The 25485-nt window shown below is 56.2% G+C and overlaps 4 protein-coding genes across 4 annotated transcripts in view; 1 reads left to right on the forward strand and 3 right to left on the reverse strand.

Moving 5' to 3' along the window:
• Positions 1-8361: 8361 nt before the first annotated feature.
• On the reverse strand, positions 8362-9701 carry LOC117641002 (ER membrane protein complex subunit 7). Its single transcript, XM_034378089.1, has 4 exons — positions 9352-9701; positions 8970-9228; positions 8782-8856; positions 8362-8707 (listed from the first exon to the last, which is right to left on the reverse strand). Exons 1-4 carry the CDS (start codon positions 9555-9557, stop codon positions 8585-8587), a joined length of 663 nt encoding a protein of 220 aa, XP_034233980.1. The 5' UTR covers positions 9558-9701; the 3' UTR covers positions 8362-8584.
• Positions 9702-9940: 239 nt separating this feature from the next.
• LOC117641593 (autophagy protein 5) lies at positions 9941-12301 on the forward strand. The gene is made up of 6 exons (XM_034379059.1): positions 9941-10272; positions 10499-10584; positions 10672-10788; positions 10869-10993; positions 11128-11328; positions 11426-12301. Exons 1-6 carry the CDS (start codon positions 10117-10119, stop codon positions 11533-11535), a joined length of 795 nt encoding a protein of 264 aa, XP_034234950.1. The 5' UTR covers positions 9941-10116; the 3' UTR covers positions 11536-12301.
• Positions 12302-12648: 347 nt separating this feature from the next.
• LOC117641590 (rab9 effector protein with kelch motifs-like) overlaps positions 12649-25485 on the reverse strand; it is a 42724-nt gene continuing 29887 nt past the window's right edge. Inside the window, exons 2-6 of the mRNA XM_034379054.1 lie at positions 14606-15102; positions 13977-14313; positions 13719-13891; positions 13428-13644; positions 12649-13334 (exon numbers count right to left, since the gene is read on the reverse strand). Of these exons, the coding sequence (XP_034234945.1) occupies positions 13051-13334; positions 13428-13644; positions 13719-13891; positions 13977-14313; positions 14606-14848 (1254 nt within the window). The 5' untranslated portion in view covers positions 14849-15102 and the 3' untranslated portion in view covers positions 12649-13050. The remainder of the gene's footprint in view (positions 13335-13427; positions 13645-13718; positions 13892-13976; positions 14314-14605; positions 15103-25485) is intronic.
• Positions 17216-20682, reverse strand: LOC117641587. The gene has a single exon (XM_034379052.1). The coding sequence runs from the start codon at positions 20477-20479 to the stop codon at positions 18977-18979; it is 1503 nt and encodes a 500-aa protein (XP_034234943.1). The 5' UTR covers positions 20480-20682; the 3' UTR covers positions 17216-18976.

Here is a 25485-nt window from a genome sequence, read left to right on the forward strand (position 1 = left end):
CCCGCCGCCGATTTCGGCCCCGACTGTACCCTTTGTTTTTGTGCGTTTCGCGGTCGCAGAGCCCGGCGGACCTGGCCGACCGGCCGGCCGAACCCCCTCCCCTTCCCTTCCCCGGCGCCAGCGCTGGTCTGAGGCGCGGCGGACGTTTCAGGAAGCTGAGATAAATTATTTAATTAGCTTTTCCAACAAATTGAGACGCGCCCGGTGCCGAGCTGAACATTTGTCCGATGGGACGGCGCCGGCCGCAGAAAAAGGAGCAGAAAAAGGAGCCAGGGTGGCGGCCGTTCGGGCCAGCACCGCCAGCACAGCACAATGGGACGCGTCCCTCCTCCTCCTTCTCCTTCTAGAGCACGGGAGTCGCTCTTTCGGTCCTCCCACCGGTGGCGACCACGCGGGCCACGCGGACCACACACCGGGCGGCGTTGGACGGCGTCAAATCTGCCTGCCGCCATATTCATATTCGAATAAAAAGCACGCCTTGCTTTATGGGAACCGCGAGCCTTGGCGTTCCCGGCGAGTGACCGACCAGCCGCCCGACTCCGAATAAGGATCGTCTCGACTCTCTGTCTTCGTCGCACTCACGGGGCGGCCCCGGGCGGCCCGCAGAGGTGCGAGAGAGACGGCGACGCCACGATGTCTTTCGGTGCGAGGCGGCAGGGCGGCGCTCTCGTCGAACCCGGCGTTGAAGTCTCCGGGAACCACAGTAATGAACCAGCGAGCCGAGGCGGCACGGCGCGGCACGGAACGGCACGGCACGGCGCGGTTCAAAGCGAGATTCCCCTCCGCCATCTTGACTCGCGTTGCGCGTTTTCCGCGCAGCCTTTGAGAAGAAGTGCAAACGTGCGCTCGGAGGCCTCGGCAGAGGCGCGGCAGACGCGGCGCGACCACACGTAAGTGCACGCGGGCGGGCATGCCGCAGCCGGCGCGGCCATGCCCCGGCCGAGCCATGCGCACACACGCACAAGGGCTCAAGTACGAACAAAGGGGGTTTTGACACTGACGGCCCGTCCCGCCGCGTACCGGCCCGGCCCGGCAGTCCAGCCAGTCCCGGCCGAGCGCTCCGTAAACACTCTGGTCATGCACGAGGCGCGAGGCGCGAGGCGCGGGGCGCACAAGGTGCACGCCTTTGTACGCCACCCTTGTTTCAACAGGACGTTACTTGGCGACGTCGGTCTGGGACGCGACCCGAACAAGTTGCCGAGAACGGGTGAGTCCAAACGAGGTCAAAAGTCGCGTGGAGGGGTGTCATTCTGTTCCGCCAAAAACGTGAATAAACTTTTCATGTAGAGAACTTGGTTAAATTTGGTCAAATTTAAATATATTTTTTTATGAAATGGGTTTTGATGTGATGTCAATCTTTGGTTCATTTCGATGCCAAACTTGGATTCATGTTCATGCCAAAGTAAAGTGTTCTTCACTTTGACGCTAAACTTGTCCTCCTCGGGCGGTTCCACCGTTCCACGGCCAGGCGCGACTCGGCGCGGCTCGGCGCGGCTCGGCACCGGGGTGTTATTATTACCCCGGGCGGAAGCGCCCCCGTGAAGGCGATACACCACGTGATGCCCCTATGAGGCCCACGGGCCCACGAGGCGATACAATGCCTAGATTGCTCCGATAATCGGCACGAATGCTTTGTACTTTGAGGCGTCAGACGCCGAGCGGGAGTGTCCGGCTGGCTCCATTCATGCCACCGGGCCGCCACCGGCCGCCACTGCAGCTCCACCAGCGCCCTCGTCGCCCCGCCTCTCTCGCGCTCAAGGGGCGCCGCGCGAGGGTGCGAGAGAGACAGGGCGACGGGGCCATTGTTCGGAGTGGAGCCACTGGGCCGCCAGGGGGAAATTCGTGTTTTTATCATTCCATTCTCCTTCTTTTTTTTTACCGGTACCATTGTACGATTTGGATGATGTACCGATACGCGTCGCTGCTTGTCTCTCTTTTTTCCCGTCTTGTTATCTCACAGCACGTTATTTTCGCCCTTTGTGAGAATCGATAGGTGGACAGGCCGACATCGTGGAGTAGCCACACGCCCCGCCCCGCCCCGCCCCGCCCCCCGCCCCGCCCCGCCGCACCACGCCCCCGCCACGCCCCCTTCCCCGGCCGCGGGGCGCGCCCCCCGCGCGTGCGGCCCGGCCGCGCCGCGCTCTAGTTGAAAACGAGTAAGACGGGAGTAATTGAGCAGCGGCCTTGCGAAATGAGCGCCGCCTCGCCTCGCGCGACTCGATCAAAATATCGGCCGGCGTCACGCTCGCACCGCTTGCAGTGGCGGCGCCGCGTGTCGCTGCGTTTCGCCGTGGACCCGCGGACCGCGCCCGCAATCAAGCAGTGGCGGCGTCGTCCGTCTCGTCACCGCCGGGATGACTGTCACAATACATTAATTCGCTGCAAAAGTAACAAAAGTTTGCGGCGAGGGGGCCGGGCCGAGCCACTGGCCGTGCCCCTGGCCGTGGCGGGCTCGGTGGCAAAAGCGCTCATCTGGCGGGCAGGGCGATGCTACACCTGTCTCCCTCCCTCCGCAGCGGGACGCGCCGAGAGTGCGAGCGAGACGGAGCGACGAAAGTGCAGCCCGCGGTCGGGTTGGAGCGTTGTTGGCCGGCCGGCCGCGGCGAACCGGTCGTCGCGACGCGTCCGCGTTTCGCCGCGCGTTTGCGACAAGTCGCGCGCCATTTGAATAAACACATTAAGTGCGCCAATCGCGGGGAAGCGAACGAAGGAATGCGATATTAAATTTGAAAAAAAAAATCCGCGGCGTTCGCGGGAAAGAGGAGGGCTTTACGGCGTGCTTATGTTTTACGTCCGCTACGCGTTTGGGGACAATACTTATGGTAATTGGGATTTATTTGCTGATTTGTTCTTCTTATTTTTTTGCAGGGTAGAAGTGTGTCATGCTGCAGCTTCAGCAGGGCGCTGGTTTCCCGGTCGGTGCACTGCAGGACTGCACACGCTAAGCATTTTCGTCGAAATTGCGTAAAAATTCTTAGCGTGCAGGATTGCAGGACTGCAGGACGGCAAGACTGTAAGACTGTAAGGCTGCTGGATTGGTGCGTGGACGGCAGTTCCAGCAACGGACTGCCGCTCGCCGCTTGAGGGGTCCGAGGGGTCCGGGGTCCGGGGTCCCCACGGCGAATAAGCGATATCTCGAAATGGGTGCGGTTATGAGTGCAGTTATCATTAGGCGAGCACACGGCGTCGTAAAAAAAGATGTGCGCTGGCGGAGCTGGCGGGACCCTGGCGCGACAAGGGACGGGCAGGACGTGCGGCAGGACGGCAGGACGGCAGGACTTGCGGTGACGGCGCCGCCGCGCACCGACGGGGTCCCAAAAATCGTTACCAGCGCATCTCTTGTCGTCTTTTGTCGTCGGGGTTGTCGCGACCGCTTACGTCTCAGGGCGAGGATCTTGTTTTTTTCTTTATAATTTTTTTTTCATATGGGGCCGTTGTTGAACCTCGAACTGATCCGACCCGGTGGAAACCGCGGCCGCCGCGGCCCCCTGCACGTCGGCGTCAAAGTGCCGGGCCTTTTGATTGGCCAGCCAACGGGGCTGCTGTCCCCTTTCATGTAAGGGCGTTGCCCGCCACCGTTTTTAGATTTTTTTATTACTTTCATATCCACTTTTTTTCCCTTTCTCATTTTCCCTTTGCCACACACTTTTCTGGACGCGTTACGAATCGTGTGACGGCGGGCCGCGGCGCGGCGGTCACTTTGGTCGGTCTCACGGTCCGGGCGTGTCCTCCCTACCTTCCCGAACGCGCCCGGCCCGTCCGTCAGACACACCGCGGACACACCAACACCACGGACACACGTGCCGTTCGGATGCAATATCCTGCCTACAGTGGCGCCTCTGTCCGCCTGGTTACGCCGCTGTCAGTTGCAGAGAGAGAGAAAGAGAGAAGAGAAAAAGCACCATTTTTAAAACAAGAATCAGGGGGGAAAAAAGCATTCTTTGCGTTCTGACACGGGGTGGATCAGTTGACCTCTCTCTCAGTTGACCCACCCGTATTTCAGTTCCAGAAATATTGATATTCCTCGGGAAAATCCTAGTTTTGGCCGTTTTAATTGACTTACCTCAGGTGATCGGCCGAAATAAGTAATAAATAACAAATGTTGGGTAGAAATAGAGCAGAAATGTCCGAATTGTTATCCACCCTTCTCCGGCTACTTTTCCTTCCCATTATTAGTATTATCGGCTCTTTTGTGCGTGTTTTTTTTTCCTCTTTCATTCCAGAGCTTTTCGTTGCCGGACTCCATATAACACGTAGAGCACGAGGCCAATTTTGGTTAGAGCGTGATCCCCGTCCGCGCACGCGATGTCTGTCGGCGGGACACGTCAAGCCCAATGCACGCCCGGCACCCACCCGCGGGTACTGGTTCCTACCTGGGTGCCTGGGTACGCTGGGTACCTACCCGCACGGCGTCGGTACCGTCGGTACCGTCATGCAGGTACTGCACTGCGCCTCGCCACGCCCTCCCTCGGCTTTGACATGCTAATAGGCATCGGGTACCAAAGAGAGCAAGAGCCTGACCACTGTTGTGAGGCTGGAGTCTCTCTCTCTCTCTCTCTCTCTCTCTCTCTCTCTCTCTCTCTCTCTCTCTCTCTCTCTCTCTCTCTCTCTCTCTCCAGTCCCTTCGGCCATTCTTCACCGGCGTGTGGGGCAGTTCGTGGGCGGAGTTCTCTCCGCTGCAGACTGCAAGGAAGTCGCCCCGGAAAAGGGGCCCGGGAGAAACTCCAAGCCCCCCGTGTGTGTCTATTTGCCATATCTGTGCGGCCGTTTCCAAAACCTTCCGGCGTGACGACTGCTTTTTGCCGTTTTTGAACCGAGACGCGACCATTCGTCTCCGTAACGTGGACGAGTCTGCACAAGGGCGGCGCACGGCCGCACGGGTGGGCTCGATATCGGCGAGCCTCTGATGGACTGGATAACCGCCGCTGTTATATTGTTTGATGGCTGGCCGGAGGGGGGGGGGACACATTTTCGTACGTTCTACATCGGAAAGGCCACGCGCTATCGAAGTAATTGGCTGTCCGACTCGTGCGTGTTATCTTAATGCTGTGTCCCCGACACGCCCAGTAGGACGCACTCACACACACACATACAGGTCCCTCACCGGCGGGCCGAGGACGCAGCGCGAGCAGGGGCTTCAGTTAGCTGTCCCCCAGAAGACACACATTATTTTTTGTTTTAAATTTTTTGAACGTGTGACTGAGACACGCGATGACGGGCCCGTTGTTTGGAGCACGGCGGAGCGATTCGCGAGGGAGGAAGTGGTGGGGGGTGCAAAACTCAGCTAGCCACGTACGTTGTAGCCCCTGGCGCTATTAATATTCATCGCCCATAATAAGGCGAGCGCGGGGCAGAGCAGAGCGGAGCAGAGGGCGGTAAGAGCGCGGCCCGGCTGGACCCGCGTATCTGGCCGCGCTCGGCCTCGTAGTTGCGGCGCTCGGCCTGTAGTTGGCCGCGCCAGCCCGGCCAGCCCGCGCCAAAACGGTCGGCCGCGTCTTCCCGCCCGTCGAGTAGGTCACGCGGCAGCTATGCCGACCGCGCCGCGCTGCCGCGCCGCGAAAAAAGGAGAAGCAGGAGGAGGAGCAGCAGGAGGAGGAGAAGCCAGGGGGCGTTCCTGGGCGCGCTGGCGCGCTGGCTGCATGATCGAGGATAATCATTGAGATCCGGCCAATGGGCAGTCAAAGCTCGCCTGCCCCGCCACGCCACGCCACGCCGGCGAACTCCCCGCGGGCTGCACGCCGCGCAGCGAGAGGGGCCGACCGAGAGGCCCCGAGAGGGGCGACTTGCATCGCATTGTTGGATTAATAAGAAAAAAGTTTCTATTTTTTTTTAAATATCATTTTTGTTTTTGTTTTTTAAGATGCAGCGTGGAGCTGAAGGTGCGCAAGGCACCGGGTTTTCATCGGGAACACCTCGCCGAGTGCCGAGTGCGTAGGTACTCGCTGAAGAAGTGCTCGGACTAAGTACCCCCTTGGCTCAGAGGGCTCGGCGTGCCCGGCTCGGCCCGGCTCGGCCCGGCCCGGCCAGCAGTGCCACCAATTACTGCAGCGAGCCGACATCGGTAAATAAGCGATAAAAAAGGAATCGGCCGGCAGCATGGCGGCAGCCAATGGGGACGCGGCTCGCGGCACCATCGCGGTGCCGCCACCACGGTGCCACCATGGCGGCGACGCCGGGCAGAGCGACGACGACGCCTTCCTGGTGGTGACGGTCACGCTAGTCGCCGCCTTGGTGCGCGTGCGCGGCGCGAAGGCGCGAAGGCGCGCGAAGGCTCCGTGCCAAAGTCCGATGTCACCGTCGTCAACACCTCCATTTCCCATTTGGAACGCCACCAGAGCGATTTCCAATATCGCCGACAAGCGGCGAAATGTGCGCGTCGCTCGCAGCCGCAGACTGCGTCGTCTTTTTTCTGCCTCTCGTTTTTATTCCGCCACCTCGCCCCCTCCTCCTCTCTCTCCCAGGGGTGTTCCGATGCGCTTTTTGCGGGCTGGCCGCACCTTTGCGGCCCTTTGCGGCGACTGCAGGAGCGAAAGGCCGCCGAAAGTGCCGGGCCGGGCCATACCGCACGGACGCACGGCCAGGGGACTGACTGATTCCTCCCGCCGTTCCGACGCTCTCCATCTCTCTCTCTCTCTCTCTCTCTCTCTCTCTCTCTCTCTCTCTCTCTCTCTCTCTCTCTCTCTCTCTCTCTCTCTCTCTCTCTCTCTCTCTCTCTCTCTCTCTCGCACCCTCACGAGACGACCCACGAGTGCGAGAGAGACAGAGCGACGACGTGGCGGCGGTCGGCAGGGCGTGCGCCCCGGCCGGTGCGGTCGTAACGTCGTAACGCACGCCCGGCTAAATGAAGGGCGAGTTACTGGTGCGCGCGGCAGGCGATAGCCCAGCACCGCAAACGGGGCCGGGATGACCTCCGCGGGGCGGTGCAGCGCCGGTGCCGACCGCATCGTTTCGTGAACGCACCCAGTTAGTCAGCAACGGTGCCGGACGCAGTCGAGCCCGCCGCCCCGGCCTGCGGCTTTTTGAACGGGTACGTTCCAGTACGTCCCGACAACGACGGGCCGACCGGACCGCGCGGCTCGCGGCTCCTGAAAAGCGAAATGACCGTGAAGGCGGCGGAGGCGACGGGACGTGGATGGACGTCCGGGCTGGCGGGGCTGGCCGACGTGGCCGCCCTGCCTGACACGTGCAGGGGGGCGTTCTCAACGTGTCCTCACTCCATCTTTGTTGCACTCGTGCGGTGTCTCGTATCGCAGTGAGAGAGACAGAGCGATAAAACAATCCTTCAAAATCAGGCGGCAGGGGCCTGTGCTTGCCGCGCGACGGAGGGGTGCGTTCGGAAAGGCTCGGCGCGCGCGAGGCGCGATTGCGCTGCGGTGCCTTCTCACCAGTCGAGGTGATGAGAAAGAGAGAGAGGATCGGACAGCGGCTTTTGGCTTTTTCCGCGGCGCGCGTCAGCCTGAAGCCTGTCAGTCTCGAGACGCGGCGGCGGCGCTGCCGGCCGGGAGTATTTCACGCGATGACCGGATTACCGAGATAGACAGAGACAGACAGAGAGAGACGCCCCAGCTTTGCCTGGCTTTGCCGGGCTTTGCCGCGGCCGCCGGGTAATGGAAGTCACGCAGTCTCGCTCGCGCGGCGTGCGCGGTGCGCGGCGTGCCGAGGTTGTCCCGGACACGGAGGGCGGCCACCTTCTCTGCCGCGTGAGGCTTTACGCCGCCCGCGAGGGAGGCAGCCCATTCAACACGGCGCTCGATGGGTTGCCTACCGCATGGGCGAACTGGTGGGCACAACCCCCCACCAGGCCAGTTCAATGGACTGCCCACCTCACTGGCGACGCATGCTGGCGGGCTTGTAAGTTGCCTACCCCACAGGAGCTCAGTGCAGCATGTCGAATGGGTTGCCTACCTTCCTGAAAGCTGTCGCCCATACGGGTCAGATGGGTTGTCTACCCGCAGGGCGCCTCGTGCTGCCCCTCGTGACCTGCGTTCTTGAGTCACAGCCCAGTGGCTAGAGCGGTGTGCATGCAGATGAAAATTGTGAAATTGGGTCGTCTACTTCATAGAGTCATAATCCAAAGCATTATGTTTTGTTTTTTTTTTGCTCTGCGAGGTTGGCAGCATTGGAGCTGGGCGACGACGATCCCGTAGGGCCCCCTGACAACTATTTCATGGTTTCATGGTCGAGCCTTTCTTATAAGATATGTTTGTGTTCTGTTCTGGTCTTATGGCTCGCCCAATCAAAAACAATTTTTTTTTAATTTTTTTCAATAACATGTATTGTAATTACACTATAAAAGAGGTGTACACATCAATTATTATAAACATCTGGAAACACTTTGAGACAACAAAGGACATGAGTGGAATTTATAAAATGGTACAAAACTGTGACCCATAGGACTAGCTTCAAATATCTTAACAAACGTGCCACATGTGAATGGCTAATCGAAAGAGTGTTTACTTACACATTCAGTCGTAATTAAATCATCATTTCCAATTAAATTTATATACTCTCAGATGACCCATAAACTTTTAATGATCCCCGCCCCATTATTTAGCCTAAGAGAACGTAGACTTTTGGGTATGTCTCACTGTGCCTTCTTTTTCCGTGCAGATTTTACTTTAGGTTTCTCTCCTCCAAAGAATGACGTCAAGACTTCTGACATTTCAGGCATGTCGTAGCGCGTAAGGCTGTTGAGGTGCTCCATTTCCTGGTGAGAAGTGGTAAGTTAATGCAAGAACTTTCCATCAAACTACGAAAAGAAAACATGCAGGTTAAGTTTACCTTTCTAGTTTCAGGGTCATTCATTACTTTTGGGAGGATCATGATGATCACCAGAGGAAGAACCATCATCAGAACCTGGAAGAAAGTTGAAAAAGATTCATGTCATGCAAAGAATGCAAGCAAGCTCAAAAGCACAACTGGCTTGAAAAACAAAAATTCAAAAATTCTGCTATATTGATTGTTTTTACCATAGGGCTGTACAAGAAATCTGTTGCTCTCCATTGTTCACGAACTTGGAAGTAGCGGTATCGAGTGACAGGAGTCATAGCAAGTGGATACACAACAGGCTCCACTGTTGATGTCTGAATGTAATTAACCTTCCGAGCTCTCAACTTTCCTTTCGAATTGATTTCAACTCGCACAGGCTCATAGGCATAGGATGGATTCACCACTTCAACTACATAAGAGCCAGTGGGAACATTGTGTATGATAAAACTGTTATCTCTCCTGTTACAAAAATAAATAAAAAGGGAATGAGTAAAATAGAGGGATAATAAAAATTACACTTTCAGAAGCGGCTTCAAGAACACAATGCAGGACACCTGATATACATGATAGATATAAACTTACTTTAAAATACCGACGAACTCTCCACCATTGGCTAAAATTCTTGTTTGAGAATACCACGAATTAGCACTTATAGGGCCATCAGGAGGAAAAACCCTTCCTTCTATAGTATAAACATCTTGGTTAGGTTCTAAATCTCTTTGAGCAAATGTCAAGCAGTGCAACAAATGTAAATTCAAAACAACACAGATGGCGTAAAAGAATTTCATTGTTCACACTCAGAATTCCAAGTTCGTGAAAAGCGAGAGAAAGAAAAACACACTTTCCGCAATGACAAGACAACTCAAAACTGCTCAAAACACAGCAGAAAACTTTGATGACCACTTTAACTAAGTTCACTCAATTTCTCATGGTGTGACGTACACGATTGGCAGGGGCACCAGTGTTTTAAAACCAAATTTCCCAAGTTTTATGGGAAAGTTTCAGTTACTAATCAAAAAGATCCTATTTTTTATAAAATTAGGGATGAGGACATTTTTATTCTGGTATACAATCAAAGTTTTTAAAAATTAAAGATTCCTCATTGTGGTTTTCAGAGAGACGAGACTCGGGTCAACTAGGGTGTGACCAGCCTGCAAAATGGCACTGCCTTGCACGAAAAAAACAGCCCTTCTTTATGTAATGGCCACTGGAAACAAAACAAATACTGCAACAAGGGAAGGAAAATAGTGAAAATTATGGCAAAAGTCTGTCTTGAGGACAACAAACTCCCGATTTATTGTCATTTTTTAATCGTTAGCATTGCCCTTTATTAATTCTTCGTTAAAAATGGCCAACGATCGGGAAGTTTTGCGTGAAATTTGGGATGGGCGAATACCCGTGTGTTTCCAGCTCGACTCCAGTGAGGTTAATGGGCTGCAAGCGCCTGATCCATATTATTTGATGGTTCCCAGGCTGTCATATTTTCCACTAGTCACTGATAAGGTGAGGAATGCTCCGAAACGGCTGAGTCCATTCGGCTGGTGTGTTGCCAACGTCAACCCACGTGCAATGGGCATGCTGAGTGACACTCATGACTCACCGCTGCAGCCCATTACTGCTAAAGAACAAACGACTAGAAAATTGTGTTTTTATTTTTTGTACTCTCTACCTATTCTGGACACTGCATATTGTTCTCATTACCAAGTTATATCTTTTGTGCTTGTCACAGGTGCGGAAGCATTTCCAAAGATTTATTCACCCTGACATGAAAGAATCGGAGATGTGGATAGATTTCAATGGACAACCTCTCAAATGGTAATACATTTCGCATTTCTTCATCTGGAACTTGATAAATTTATTCCTAGTAATACACTTTTATGGGTGCTTTCTGTTTCTGTGTAGGCATTACCCTATTGGTGTCTTGTGTGATCTTCATATACCTGAAATAAGTCTTCCCTGGTGCGTAACAGTTCATTTTGACAAGTTTCCTGAATCTGAGCTATTACACTGCCCCTCAAGGTGAGTCAACAGTCTTCATTCCTAACATATTTAGCCATACAAATCAACTCATTCATCAAATGCTTTTTATGCTATTGCAGAGAAGCAGTTGAGTCTTACTTTATGTCTTGCATCAAAGAAGCTGATGTATTAAAACATAGGAGCCAGGTAGTATCTAATTTGCAGAAAAAGGACCACAACCAATTATGGCTTGGATTACAAAATGGTAATTTTCCTGATAAACCTAGTTACTTCAATTTCAGTGTAGGCTTCTCTTTGTTAAGACATCTTATACTGTATGAGATGGTTGCAGTGTCTTTCTGAGCTGATACCATTTGTTTATTACCATTTTAATTTCAGACAAGTTTGATCAATTCTGGGCTGTGAATCGAAAACTCATGGAGGTTAATAGTGAAGAAACCTTTAAATATATCCCATTTCGACTTTATCAAGGAGACAAGCCTTTCTCTCAAAGACTTGTTAAACCTATCAATGAAGAGGGCCAAAAGAAAACATTGTTTCACTTTTTACAAGAAATTTATGCGGAAGATGCTTGTAAAGGTATGCTACAGCTGTTCTTGAATTTTAGTATTTCTTAACAGTTCTCTTTGAAAGTCAGTTTAAAAATGTTCCTTTTGTTTTCTCCTGTCTTTCACAGTCAAAGTTACCACACATGGAGTAGAACCACCTCCAGATACCCCTCTTCAGTGGATGAGTGAACACCTTAGTTATCCAGATAATTTCTTGCATTTGTGTGTTGCATTTTGATGACGTCACCAAAAGCACTGTTTTAAGCCTCTTTAAAAAATTGTATTTTTGAATGTTTTTATTCTATGTGTCATGCGTTGGTGCTTTGGTACCTTGGTGTCTACTGGATTTTGAACCCTGTATTTGTTGGCTGAATTAAATCATGCATCACAGTTATGTTTAAGATTAATTTACTTTAATTTTGTCCTTCTGAAATATTTGTGACTGCTTATCTTTGTCTTATCTGAATGTTTAAAGCTATGTATTTTATTTTCAATTTTGGATCTTTTTTCTTTTTTGTTATGAGTTGAGAATCTTTACTCCAAATAGATATAAAGTTTATCAATAGGTGTCTTGTTCTCATCTCTTACTGTGTTTCTATCTATTATGAGTGTACTGCGAATCATGAAGTAATGTATTGCCAACTTTTTTAATATTCTTCTGCTGAATCATGTCTGTGTTTAACCAACATCAGCTTTAGCAATACACTGTGCATTAATAATAATATTCAGACTGATACTGTCTTGCTTTAGCAAAGTTGTTTTGTTGTGCTATGGGACTCAATTGTGTTCAAACCTTGCTAAAAAATACATTCTTATTGGACCGTTTGTTTTTTTAAGTAAAACTGTTATTCAAGCTGATGCATAATGCAGTCTTTACATTTCCCCACTACATTAGGATTATTCATGTTTAAAAATTTTTAAATGAAGAAGAATTTCCCTGTGATAATTTATAGTTTGAAAATGGGTGTATGCTCCCTGTTCAATAAACTTTTCTTGATTAAAAAGTTGTTTTGTCACTTACCAAACAAGTAACAAAACTTGTTAGTATTGTCAGAACTGAGAAGTCACCGAGAACTAACTTATTCCTTTTCTGTTTGTAAAAAATTCCAGCTAAATTTTAAGTATGATCAGATGGAACCCTGGTTTTGGGTTCGAAGTTCTGCAATGGTATAGAAGTAGTACAAGTATCATTTGGACTGAAAAAGTGTTTTACTGTCATGCTAGTTGAGTTCTGGTGACAGAATGAGGTCTATGTAAAATACATCACCTTTGCATTTCTTCTGTGTGGGCTACAAAGACTGGGGTTTTGTGGTGCATTGCGCCTCACTGGCACATTAATAGACACTTTTAAAAAGAATGTAATAATAATTTTATTTGGACTTTTTTAAACATCTTCCTTGAGTAAAAAATTATTTTTATTTTACATTTGACGTTTTGTTCTTAAAGAAAAGTCTAAAAAAAAAAAAAACAGATTTTGAACCTCCAGTACTTGCAGGAAAAGCAACAATAAACATTGCTGGAACCTGCCTTTTATAATGACTAGCATTAAATTGAGGATAAGCTAAGAACCACTCCTGTTTGTAGTTACAGAACACATGTGAAAGTATAAGTGGCAGTAAGGTAACACAACACTGTAAACCTTAAGCCTGATTACAAAATAAATTACCGTAAAGTTAAAAAAGAAACATTCATATACAATGAACACAGGGAACAAGGTTGAACATAAAACCAGGAATGATGATGTTGAGCAAAATCATGGTTGATTTGACGAATCTTCTAGACAAAACACGTGAAAATCATTGTAGAGAGTACCTAAATCATCCATTCCACCATGCACAAGAATGAACGGGAGATCGTGTTCCGAGTCCGGGCTGCCAGACTCTTCAGCTTGCCCGCCGTTCTGCGTCACTGCTTCCCCGTTGGTACACTGTGGGGTGAAATGCTGAGGCAGCCACACGAGGGTCATGGCGAAGTCCAACCGGGGTTTCGGCCGAGGACAGTCGGACTCGAACACTATCTCTTGCCACGTGCGCGATGCTTGAAAGGGAAAACAAACCAAAGGATTACTTGCATGAACAGGCAATCCAAAAACAGAAGAGGTAGTTCGATTTGAGTCGTCACTTCACTTACTGCAGTCAAACTTCCACATGTCGTCGAGGGTGCCGTGCGGGCCCAGGCCGCCGAAGATGTACAGCAAGTTGCCCCTGGCGACGGCGCCGTGCCCCGCCCTGGCGCTGGGCGCGGAGCCCTCCCCGGTGCCGGCGTCCACCAGCGTCCACTTGCCGTCCTCCAGCACGTGCATGTCGGAGAAGAACTTGTTGCCAGCCATGCCGCCGTGGCAGAAAAGCTGCCAATCAAAACACAGATTAATTTAACTTTCAACGTTTTCCACGACCACGACTTCGTTCGCACTGCACGGACCTTGGCTCCAACGCCAACCAGTATGTGTCCCTGACGGGGCGCTGGGGGGTCGCCCTTGGTGTCGACGGTGGTCCACACGCAAGTCACGGGGTCCAGCTTGTACACCGACGGGTCGGCCACGGGGCTGGCCGCCTGGTTGCCGCCCCCGAAGAGCACCAACTCGCCCTCCACGTCTGCAAGGAGGAAAACTTTGAACACGGGCCGAAGGAAAAAGAAATGCACCAGTTTCTTGATACAGCGCTGAGGCCTGTCTCTCACCTGCGGTGGTCGTGTGCATGGTCCGCGGGGCGGGCACGCTGCCGGAGTTGTCCACGAACTTCCACTCCTCCGCGGCCACGTCCAGCTCCCAGAGGTCGTTGAGGTTGCCCTCCATGTTGGCCCCGGCGAACACCCAGATCTTGTCCAGCACGTCCTGCGGGGGCGGCAGGAAGGCGCAGTGCTCGTAGCGCTGCGGGGGCTGGCCGACGGCGCCGGGGTTGGCGGCGGGGCCGGGCCTGGGGCCGGGCCGCAACAGCGTCAGCGTGAGCCGCTGCAGGTCCAGCTGCCACACCTCGTTGTACAGCGCGCAAGGCGACGCGCCACCGATCAGCAGCACCTGTCGGACAGAGGACGCGGGATGCGGGTTCAAACCCTCACTTTTGCCTACTTTTTTTCGCCCGGATCCGCGGTCTGACCAGCAGGAAGCCCTCGGCGACGCCGCATGCCGTGGAGAACCTGTTCCACTCCCAGCCGCTGGCCGCGCTGCCCAAAGTTCCGCGGCCGGTGCCGCAAACGCAACACCGCAAAAGCCAAAGGCTGCGCGCTGCAAAAGCTAAAAGCTACCCCTGCATCACGCTCCATGCAAAAGCATGAGCCGCGGCGCAGACTTGTCGCATTATGCTGATTACCTTCTTCCTCCGGGGCAGGTACGAGGCAGTGTGCCCGACGCGGGGCTCCGGCAGGGCGTTGGCGGCGCCCGGAGCGCCCGGAGCGGCCGGGGCGGCCGGAGCGGCTGCGTCACCCGAGGCCGGCGGGGCCGGCGCTGGCGCGACGGCCAGGGTGGTCGTGGCCAGGGAGTACCACTGGCCCGGCCGAGCCCTGCCCGGGGACAGGGCGTGGGGGCCCTGCCCGACAACCTGCTCGACCTGCATGGCGGACGCGGGGAGCGGTGCGGTGTGGCGGGGTGCGGCGGGGTGCGGCGACTGGCTCCGTGATCGGGGTCCCTTACGACATGTCACTGGACCGTGCACACCGTGGAGCCCTGCTTGGCCGGCTTGCTGGCGGGCTTGGCGTGCCCGGCGTGCAGCACCACCGTCTGCGCGTTGCCGTAGTTGTGGACGAGGCGGGCGCGCCGGTTCTGGCCGAACAGCAGGTAGTTGACGTCGGCGCCGGACGCGCGCAGCTCCTGCAACAAGAGTGAAACGTCGATCAGAAACAAAGCCAACTCATTTTTTCCAACGGTGTCGCTGAACGTGCTCGTGCACGTGGGTCCGGTCCGGGTGCGCGACGTGGCGAGGGACGTGCGGATTCGTGCACCGCGGCACGTACATCGATGTGCGGCAGGCAAAGGCGCAAGTGCCTAGTAAGCAGTGCGCGGTGACTCAGGGGCTGAGCCGACGTCGCTGTGTGCGAGCGCGTGCGTGCGTGTGTGTGCGTGCGTGTGTGCTGTCGTTGCTGAGATAAAACGAAAAGACAACAATCGCCGCACGACGGACGACGGCTAGACGACGGCGGGTGCAGTGCTGCTGTTTGCATCTTTCACTCAGGCCGGCGATCGGCGCGAAAGATTAGCGAGTGCAAAACACGCGCGACGCGCGGTCTACTCGGCGGGGCGGAGCAGGAGCTGCCGCGCTCCGCCACTGCAAGCGTCGCCAAAGAGCAAAGAGCTTGAACCACCTTGAACACCACCAGGGAGGTGTCCTGATAGCGGGCGTGGATCTGGTGGCGGTCGAGTGCGGGGCCCGGGGCGACCGAGGCGACTCCCGCGGGCATGCGGGGGGCGTCGTCGCGGGCCCGAGACCCAGGGGCTGTGGCTGGGGCCTAGCCTAGGTAAGGGACCGCCCCAGCCGCTCCTGAAACAGCAAAGCACGCTGCGTCGAGTGTTTGGAGGAGGTGGAGGTTCTTTCTCCAGTCGCGGTGCGGCGGCAAGCGCCTGGTGGGTAGGCACCGCGCCGCGCGCTCCTGCCGGATGGGTTGCCTGCACGCCAGGCGCCCAGCCCAGCCACGACTGTGTACTGTGCTGTGCACACCACTGTGCGCCACCAGGGTGCGCCACGCCAAGCACGCCACGCCACGCCAGTCTCATTATCGGTCGCGGCGGCCGGCCGTTGGCCACCCCGATGGCGAAGGCGAAGCATGGCGAAGGAAGGCGCTGGCCGCGGGGACGGCGCCGAGCCGCCGCGCGTGGAAAGGATTTCACGCCGACAATCCGGCGGCGGCAACTTTCGACAGCTGTGTCAAGTTAGGCGAAACAGCTTGCCTAGCCGCTGCCGATATTGGAGCGGTAGCGGCCCACACCTGCTAACGTCCCGGCCATGCCATGCCATGCCGGCCGTGCCTAGCCTCGCGCCGAGCGTGGCGTGGAGTGGCGTGGCGGGGCGCCGCGGCGGCCCGTGACTCACTCAACGCGTTACGTTGAGGTCCCTGGGACCCGAGACCTGGTCCCCCGCCGCCGTGGCCCGCGTGCATGTTAATGACCAGGTTCACCTCAGCCCACAAAGAAAGGCAGATAGCTGCGCCGCGCCCCGCCCCGCCGCCGCGCCCCGCCACGCCGCGACACCGCGCCTTCCTCCTTCCTGGCGTTCGCGGCCCACGCGATGCATAGCGGTGTTTATGTCCGATTGGCGCCAAGAAGCGGCGCGGCGCAGATAACCTTATCAGCCAGGATCCTTTCCTTCTTCGGTTCAGGTGACGCCTGGCCTGCGCCGCGGCCCGCGCGCCCTCTCGGCCGCCCTCGGCTTGCCCTGGCTCGCCCTGGGGTACCATAGTTCCACGCACTCGCTCCTGACCCCGGCCAAGGACGCGCCGCGCTGCCCTCCGCTGGGGTGGCTTGGTTCGCTTGCTTTGGCTTTCGCCTGTTAGTCTGGATCGATTTTTCTCCACACTACTGGCCCAGTGAAGCGGCGGCGCGATGTCGTGGTCAGGGAACTGGCAGCTCCCCCACCCCCTGTTGTCACCCCGGCGTCACCCCAGCATCCCCCGTCGACTGGTGCACGACGCACCCGTGGCTCAACCCTCGCTTGGGCAGGGGGAGTAGGAGCTGCGGTTTGCTCGGCAACTGAGCAGCTGCAAGTGTTGCATACTGTGCATACTCTGGCAGCGTTGGTGTGACTGGTTTTATCTTCAAATCCTTACTTTGAGTTTTTCTCAATGAAAAGTTAGATGTGTGTTTGAGTCTTTTTCAAGCAGTTTTAGCACCTCTGTTTTCTTTTCCTTATTCACTTTTGATTCATACTTTTCTTTTCATTTTCAATTCATGAGGGTGTGAATTTAAAAGATGGTGAAATGATAAAACAAGGTTTCAATATCAATGTAATAGTATATTTCATTCAAGGCACATATTTGTTATCAAGGCATATCAATTGGAATCACGATGTGAGACTGAATGGGTACATTTACATATTTTAAAAAATACAACCTTTCTGTTTGATCATTTACAAAGTCTTGATTGTTTGTACACATTTTCAGACCTATAAAAATTGCTGAAAGTTCTTAAGAGCTTCCATATGGCATCTACAGATATCACGATTTACGCTACAACAAAAAAGAAGTGTAGTTGCTAACCAGTGAGCAGCTAAATGCGCTTACGAAAACTTTTAGAAGACAGTAGAAAATATGGCTAACATATTTCAGAAAAAGTACAAGATCAAACTGGCTGATTTTAGAGGGCAAAGTACAGATGAAAGAAACTTGGCCAATAGGAAAGAGCAAATGTACATCATTATAAAGATGGAAAAATAGTCAGACAGGTTTGCAGAACTTATCTATGTAAAGACAGGAAGATAACATACATACAATATCTCAAGATCAAATAAATAATAAATATATTCATATATATCTTTATAATGAGTTTACTTGAAAGGTGCAGTGCACCAGGTGCCTCTGCCCATGCAGTCTTGGCAGGGCAACCAGAAAATTTAATTTTGATATAACTCTTCATGGCTTTCAATACTTTTGCAAATTTACATCTGCCTAAAGGACATCTACCTAAAGGACTAAATTTGGTTACAATTACTTATTACAAGTATTTAAAAATATATTTCTTACATACTCTTATCACAGGTTTAATTTCAAGGTTGCAGAGTCAATGGTCTTACATATGTGCAAATCTAAACCAAAAGATAGATTTCAAAAACTACATCTTTTTTCAGCAGACAGGAAATTTGATGATCAATAGCAAATCTCCTAGCATGAAAAAAAATAATAGACTTCTTGCTTATAATGAGAGTACGAGACAGTCCAGGATTATAAATGAGCAAATTGATAATTATCGTGGTCACCCTAATCGCACCTTGGGTGGCGACAGAGATACAGGAACACAGCCTGTGTAGCCTCTAGTGGCTCATCAGTTCTAAAGACTAAACAGTAATTAAGCATGGCATAAGCAGTACAGGCAGGAACTCAGTGCTAATTGTACTGCACTATGGTAAAAAAAATATATGGCCACCTTAGTTTGTACCAAAGGTTAATTCTCGTACAACTCTGCTCATTTCTATGGTACAAAATTAAACATTATTTACACAGATAAAATCATAATATCTGAGGTGAGCACAGCATATAAGAAATTTCCCCAAACATGCTATTGAGCAAGATGCAATCATCTGTCAAGAGTTACATTCTTGTGCCACAGTTGTGTGAGCAATTCCCCAGGGGGAAAAAATCAACCTTATCTAATGAATTCTTGAATAAGGCTATAAAAAATGACTTTTGAGCTTCACTTACAATAAATACCTTTTGTTCTGGCAAAATGTTAACAAATTCAGTCATGAGCAATATCATTCTTTCTTTCTCGTTCTTTGCACTCAAAACCTGCACTGGCCTCAAATACTGAGTTCTCTCTCAATGGCTGCATCATAAGCGACAAACATATCGCTGAATGATGAATACACAGCCATCAGCTACTATCCTACACTATGCTATGTCTTCCTCCTTATCACTCAATACAAAAATATATAGTATAAATAACTACAATTATGCTATACAATACAGGTACAGGGAAGATCAAAACAAGTTTTACATCAACAAACAAAAAAATATATCATCGACCAAAGTCCTTCTCATCACCGGAAAGAGTTCAACAAGAACGAGTTACTATGCCTCAGAAACTCTTCCGGCTTGAGCCACTTCATGCTCTGCTGGTGAGCGTTGTACAGGTCGAGGGTGCTAAGCTTGAGATCCACCGAGTACTGTTTGGCACAAAGGTTGAATGGCAAAGGCAGGGGGAGGGGGAGGGAGGGCATGAGGGGGAGGTTGACAGGTTGGGGCCGAAACAGCAGGGGGTGGGGGGGAAGGCCCGGGTGCGCGCGGAAAGCTTCCGTCACGTCGGCCAAAGGGGTGGGCCTCTGCAGAGCTAATGTGTTGGAGGCCTCGGACTTGACTCTGCTCCTCTTGGCCTCGGTCTCGGCGTCGTCCAGGTCTGAAGCGCTGTCGTGCTTCCTCTTGCGGCTGAGGTCGAGGCAGCCGACGTCGGAGGCGGCGGTCGCGGGGGTGGCGGGGGCGTCCTCCTGGTCATTCCAGCGTCCGAGGCGCTGCCTGTTGAGGCCGCCGCGGCTCACGGCCTCGTCGCGGAGGTCGGGCTCCTGGCCGAGCCACTTCTGCACCTGGCGGCGGTTGATGCCGAAGGCACGCGCCGTGGCGCGCTGGTTGCCCTGGCAGTGGGGGTCCTCCCTGAAGGCGTCCAACACCTCCAGCTTGAACTGCAGGGAGAAGGAACGCCGCTTGCTCAGCGTGGCCGTCGTGTAGTCCAGCGCGCTGCTGGCCTCGGACTCGGTGCCGTCGACGTCGATGTCCTCGTCGTCATCGTCCTCGTCGTCGGAGGCGGCGTGGGACGTAGGGGTGGTCTCCTGCTGCCACCTCTTCTTGATGGGGAGCGTCGGGCTGACGCTGGCGCGCGGCATGGGCACGGACACGGGGCTCACCTGCAGCCCCAAGCTGCCCAGGCCGCTCAGGTGGTGCAGGGGCATGGGGGCGGGCGAGCAGGCGGGCGAGCCGCGCGGGGAAGGCGACGCCAGGGGGGAGCTGGCGCTTCCTGTGGGCGAGCAGGCGCCGACGGCGCTAGGGACCCTCATGCCAACGCCGGCTCCAAGCAGCCTCGCCTCGCGGGAGAGGTTCAAGGCCGCCGCCGCCGCTGCTGCTGCTGCCGCCGCCGCGGCGTGGGGCTCCAGCATCATGGAAGACGTACTGCTGGGGCTGGGGCTGGGCACGGGGCTGACCACGCCGAGCAAGGGCTGTGGGGATGGCAGCGACACGCTGCTGCCGCCGCCGGGGGATGAAGGCGCGCCAATGCTGCCGCCGATGCTGCCGCCGGTGATGTTCCTCAGGTGGCTCTCCATCTGCAGCCACTTCTGGATCTGGCGCCGGTGGATGCCGTACTTGCGTGCCGTGGCGCGCTGGTTGCCCTTGCAGTCGGGGTCCTGGCGGTAAGAGTCCAGGACCTGCAGTTTGAACTGCGGCGCGAAGATGCGGCGCGAGCCCATGACCCGGCCGTGGCCGCCGCTGGGGCTTTTCTCACTGCAGCTGTCCACCCCGCGTTCACTCCACTCCTCCATCACTCCGTGCGCCATGGCACTGCTCACTCGCACTCCACACAGTCTTGTTGTAGATCACTCCACTCTCTCACTCACTCACTCGCCTGGCGCGCACTGGCACTACTCGTCACGCTAACTCGCACCTCGTACGTCCTCTCGCCAACGCGCCACTGCACACACTGACTCCAACTCGAGGCGAGGCGAGGCAGGCGGCGGGCGAGCTTGCTTGAAGCGGCACGGCGCGGCGGCGGCGCGGCTCAACAGGAATCCCTCCTCCACCTCCTCCCATTCTCAACCAGAAAAAGCCGCCCCCCACCCCGTCCCTCGCCCGCCCCCTTTCCGCCCGCCTCCGCCAAGCGCCACAAGTTGGCGTGGTGGGGGCACGGGGAGCCGGGCAGAGCCGGGGCCGGCGGCAGGGGGAGGGGCGGGCCCTGGCTCGGCTCCGCGCGCCGCGGCTGCGCTCGGACCGGCTTTGCTCGGCTCGCAGCGGCCGGGCCCCTTGCCCGCTCAGGTCCGACGCCATCTTGTCTGCGGCGGCTGAGCCCGGCTCAACCTAAGGGTGCGGGGCGAAGCGGGGCGGGCCGGGGCGGGGCGGCGATAGAGCCCCGCGATAGGAGCCGGGCAGGGGCGGGCCGGGCAGGGGGTGCGCATGCATACTGCAGTGAGTTCCTTTGTCCTTGAAGAGGCGGCAGCGGCAGCGGCACCAGTCGGACATGTGCCCCCTCCTCTCCTCTCCCGCGTCGGCTCTCCCCCACTCCCCTCTCCTGCGGCGCGGAGCCAGACAGGGTGACGCCGGCCAGCGCTCGGCCTGGCAGCGCTCCTCGCTCGCTCACGCTCAGTGGCGTAGTGGCGCCTAGTGTCCTTCGAGGAGGCGAGGGTCAACTCAAAGCGAGAGCCCGGGAAAGCCCTGCGCGCGGAGACCGGCACTGCAGGCACTCTCATTGACACGCGGCTGTCCATACAACGTGCACCACGCCGTGGGCGCATCGAATCAGCCTTGGGCGGCACATTATAAGGCGGGCCAAGCACGCACCCGGCGAACCTTCCCGGCCGCCCCACGGAGTGTCACTTGGCGCCTTGACGGAGCTGCGGGGGGAAATTGGATTAGCATGTTGGGCAACCGGCAGTGAGCGCCGAACACACACGCGGCACGACACTGCCTGGGCTAAAGACGCCCGCCAAAACGGACCATTTATTTTTCCGGTCGACTCCCGGCCCGGACGTGCATCGGCGTAGCCACGGCGTGGCTGCAGCCCGGCGTCCTCGTCCTCCAGCTCCAGCGCGGCCGGCCAGACACAGCGACGCCCGGTCCGGTCCATGCGCCGCGCCGCCCCGCCACGAGGCAGGCCTTGGGGCTCTTGGGCTGGTCGGCTGCGGCCGAGCCGGTGGCGTAGGTAGCGGCGCACGAGGGCTACGGGGCCACGGCGGCCGAGCCAGACACAGCGTCGCCTGGCAGGCTGGCTTGGCTCGGCCGCGCGGCTCGCCGAGCCGGGTGAGCCGGGCCCCCTTGCCCCCGCCCGGCCTCCTCCTCCTCCGAGCCGGGCCGGGGCCGCCGGGGCCTGGCCGCTTGCGCCGAGTGCCGAGCCTGCCAGACTGCCTGACGCCTGGATCCACTACGCCGCGCCACGACGCGCCAGCGCCCACACATTCACACTAACTTGTTGTGTCTTGAGATGTATAAATTAGTTGTTGGGCTTCAGCTTCACCGCGGCTGGGCCGTTGGGACAGGTCGCCCTGGTGAACCCGGCCGTCGCACAGTCCCAGACCCCCGGACACAGAGGTCTCCAGCCACTGCGACGGCGAAGCGCGTAGCCTGGTCGGGCAGAATGTTGAACGGCGTTCCAATGGTTGCAAGTGGCTCTGCGTTCAAGCGCCTCTCCCTCCGAGTCGGAATCTTCCAGTCGGCTTTCCAGCCACCTTCCAGCCACCTTCCAGCCGCCTCCCCGTCGGCTTCCAGTGGGTCTCCCGCCTCCTCGCTCTGCATTCCACCGCCTAGGCGCGCCTACCCCGATGACACGTGCACCACGTACGCAGCGAAAATGACGCACGATGATACTGGCGGGAATCGCGTCCCCGTGACAATGGCACCTTACCTCCCCCCCTCCTCTCCCTCCTCCGCGTGGTCACCAACACCACCTCCTCGGCGGGCCAAAAGACAACAAACCAAGTGGGCATCGACCGACTTTGTTCTTTGTTCTTGGCCGCGCCATAACAAACAAATCCATAGGAACGATGTGCGTGTGTGAGAGTGGAGCGCGCGCGCGCGTGTGTGTGTCTGCATTTCGAGTCCTCTTTGCACTGTTCGGCGGTGTTTGACGCGTTGAGCACACAAACTTCGGCACCGAACCGAGCGTGCGGCGGCAGCGGCGACCAGAAGGCAAGTGGCCTGGTGCGCGAAAACTGGATGAAAAAACAAAACCGAGAAAGCACACAAGGCGCACACGGCAAGCGGCTCGCCGAAAGCGGCCGATATGTGTCCTTGCTTCGCCGGGGCGCCGCAACGGGCCGGGGCGGGGGGAATTGGAATAAGTTAGCATGCATTTCCTTTGGGTGCTTTGGGGCGGCTCCCGTCCGGTTGCGTCCAGCCAGAGAGTCCGCGGCGCCGCGGCCAGTGTACGTCCCCACGTGCGGGGGCCCGACAACCGGGCCACTTTTATTACCGGGGAAAAAAACGAAACGAAAACGGCAAAGCGAAACCGGTGACGAGAATCCGTTTGGATGCCGCCGCCCGTGAGATAGGCAACGCGCAGCGCGACGCCGGGGGCCTCGTCGCCGCTAGTCGCAGCCAGGACGGCGACGGCGACGTGAAACCGCGAAAAGGCGCGATGATGGGCGCGGACGCGGCCGAACACGCATTCCTACGGCCTGGTTCATGCCTGCTGTCGAAAATAATCGGCAGCGCGTTTATTCGGAGCGGGCCTCTGTGCGGCACGCCGGGCACGCCGCGGCGGCAGGGCGGCCACACCTGTCTAATCAGATAAAGGCCTAGCCCGTCTTGCGGCACATCCGTCGCCGCCTCGGCCGCCACGCCCCGTCCACGTGATAGTAGCGCCCCGCCAGGGCGGCCAGCCGGTCCGACTTTACACTTTACACCTGATGCAACGCGATGCAACGCGCTGCAACGCCATCGGCAGTTCCGAGCAACGCCACTATCACGACGCGCGAGCTCCACCGCGTGTAGAATAAAATCGGGGAAGAAACTTTGGATAAGAGAAATAGTTTTGGGGCCAAAGTCAGCTCGTCCCGCACCGGCCGGCCCGGCCCGGCTCGGCTCGGCACTGCCACTTGACTCCTGGTCAGAGTCCCGACACGCCGCGATGCCGCCGCGCCGCGTCCGGCTAGGCGGCCAAAGGCCCTCGCGGCGGCCGCGGCGGCGGGGCGCACTGACCTGAGGCAACGCCAGACACTCAGACACTCGCGGCACCGCGGCACTTGATGTCGAATAAGCGCGCAATCATTACTTTGCGCCGCCTGCACCGACACAAACACAGCGACGCGCCGATCCAACGGGCGCGGCGCGGAAGGCGAGGAAGGCGCGGAACAACAAGAAGGGGAACAAGTGGAGCACGCGGCAGGTGTGCCATCCGCGACTGTACAAAAGCAACCGCGGCTCGTCCAGGCCGTCGCGCACGAATTTTAGCAGCGTTTATGCTATGCACGCCACCGTTTCTGGCGAAAGCCAACCAGAAAGCCAGAAGGCGGTGCTCTCTCACGGTGCGTGGAATTGCCGTGGCACATACAGTGTGGCACACAGTGCGGCGATAGGAATGCGCGGCCCACATGTTCCACGTGTTTCACCTGGCGGGCCTTGTTCGCCTTTTCGGAAGCAGGCTGTAAGCAGGCGAGGCGAGCGGAGCGGGCGGGGCAGGGCTAAGTAACGTCCACTCACAACAACGAGGACAACAAGGGGGCCATAAAGTGACAACAACATTGCGACGACGGATGGGCAGTGGATGTGCACCACGTGTGGCACAGGTTGTCGTCCGCGCCGATTCTGCAAAAGCACGCCCGTCAGTCCGCCTGTCCGTCCGTCCGTCCGTCCATCCGTGGCCGCGCGGCATGTCCGCCGGATTGCAAAGAGATTCAACAAGTATTGTCAGATTTATGGGACGCAGGGCCGACATGTGCACTGCGCTGGTGCTGCAGTGCTCAGCGCGCCCCGCCCGCCGCTGACCTCTGTCCACGGCCAAACACTAAGGGTCTAATGGCACTTGTGTCCAGGATTGGAATTGGAGGCGAGGTTCAAGCCGCGGCGATAAAACAGGCGCGGTCACGTTCACGATCGACGGTTCGAATACTGGCGGCGGCGACGCGGAGAGGTGCGCGCTTCTTTTTTCACCCCCGCCGCCTCGGCCACCGCCTTTCCCCTTCTCTCCTGACTCCGGACAGTTTCGCCGCTCTGTCTCTCTCGCACCGGCGCAGGACGCCCCATGAGTGCGAGAGAGACCGGCTTGGACGACGACGACGTGGCAAATTAAAAACGTAAAAAGTAAACTGAAGAAAATCTCGGCGGCGTGCCTGTTGCGCGATGCAGCCGTCGGCGAGGTGTCCTCACCGGCCGGCCTCACCGGGCCTCGGCCTCACCCCCCGCCCCGAACCGGTTGCCGTCGGTGCCGTCGGGCCGTCGGCCTGTTGGACGCAGGGGTGGCTGCGTGGGAGAATTGGGGGTGGATGGCGACGCCGGGATGCAGCGTCGCAGCGTCCACCCTTGCCGCGCCTCGCTGTTCCAGTGTGATGTTCCCACATGCGGCTCCGCGGCAAAACCCGCGGCCAGCACGGCGGAGTCCTTCGCCTCGCCTGCACGCCGATTCTCTCTCGCACCTGCACCAAACGCTCCACGAGTTGGAGAGGGACGGGGCGACAAAACTGCAGGCGTCTGCCAGCCGGTCTGGCCCGCTCGTCTGGTCCCTTCCTCGCATGTCCGTCCGTTTGTGTAAGCTGTCCGAGGAAAAGCCTGCCAAAGGCGCTCGCCGCGCCGATGGCTGGCCGAGCACGCTGGCGACGGTCAACGGGGCGGGGCCGCACGGAGCCCCATCAGCAAT

This window comes from Thrips palmi, unplaced genomic scaffold (genome assembly GCF_012932325.1).
Source record: "Thrips palmi isolate BJ-2018 unplaced genomic scaffold, TpBJ-2018v1 HiC_scaffold_15, whole genome shotgun sequence".
NCBI lineage: Eukaryota > Metazoa > Arthropoda > Insecta > Thysanoptera > Thripidae > Thrips > Thrips palmi.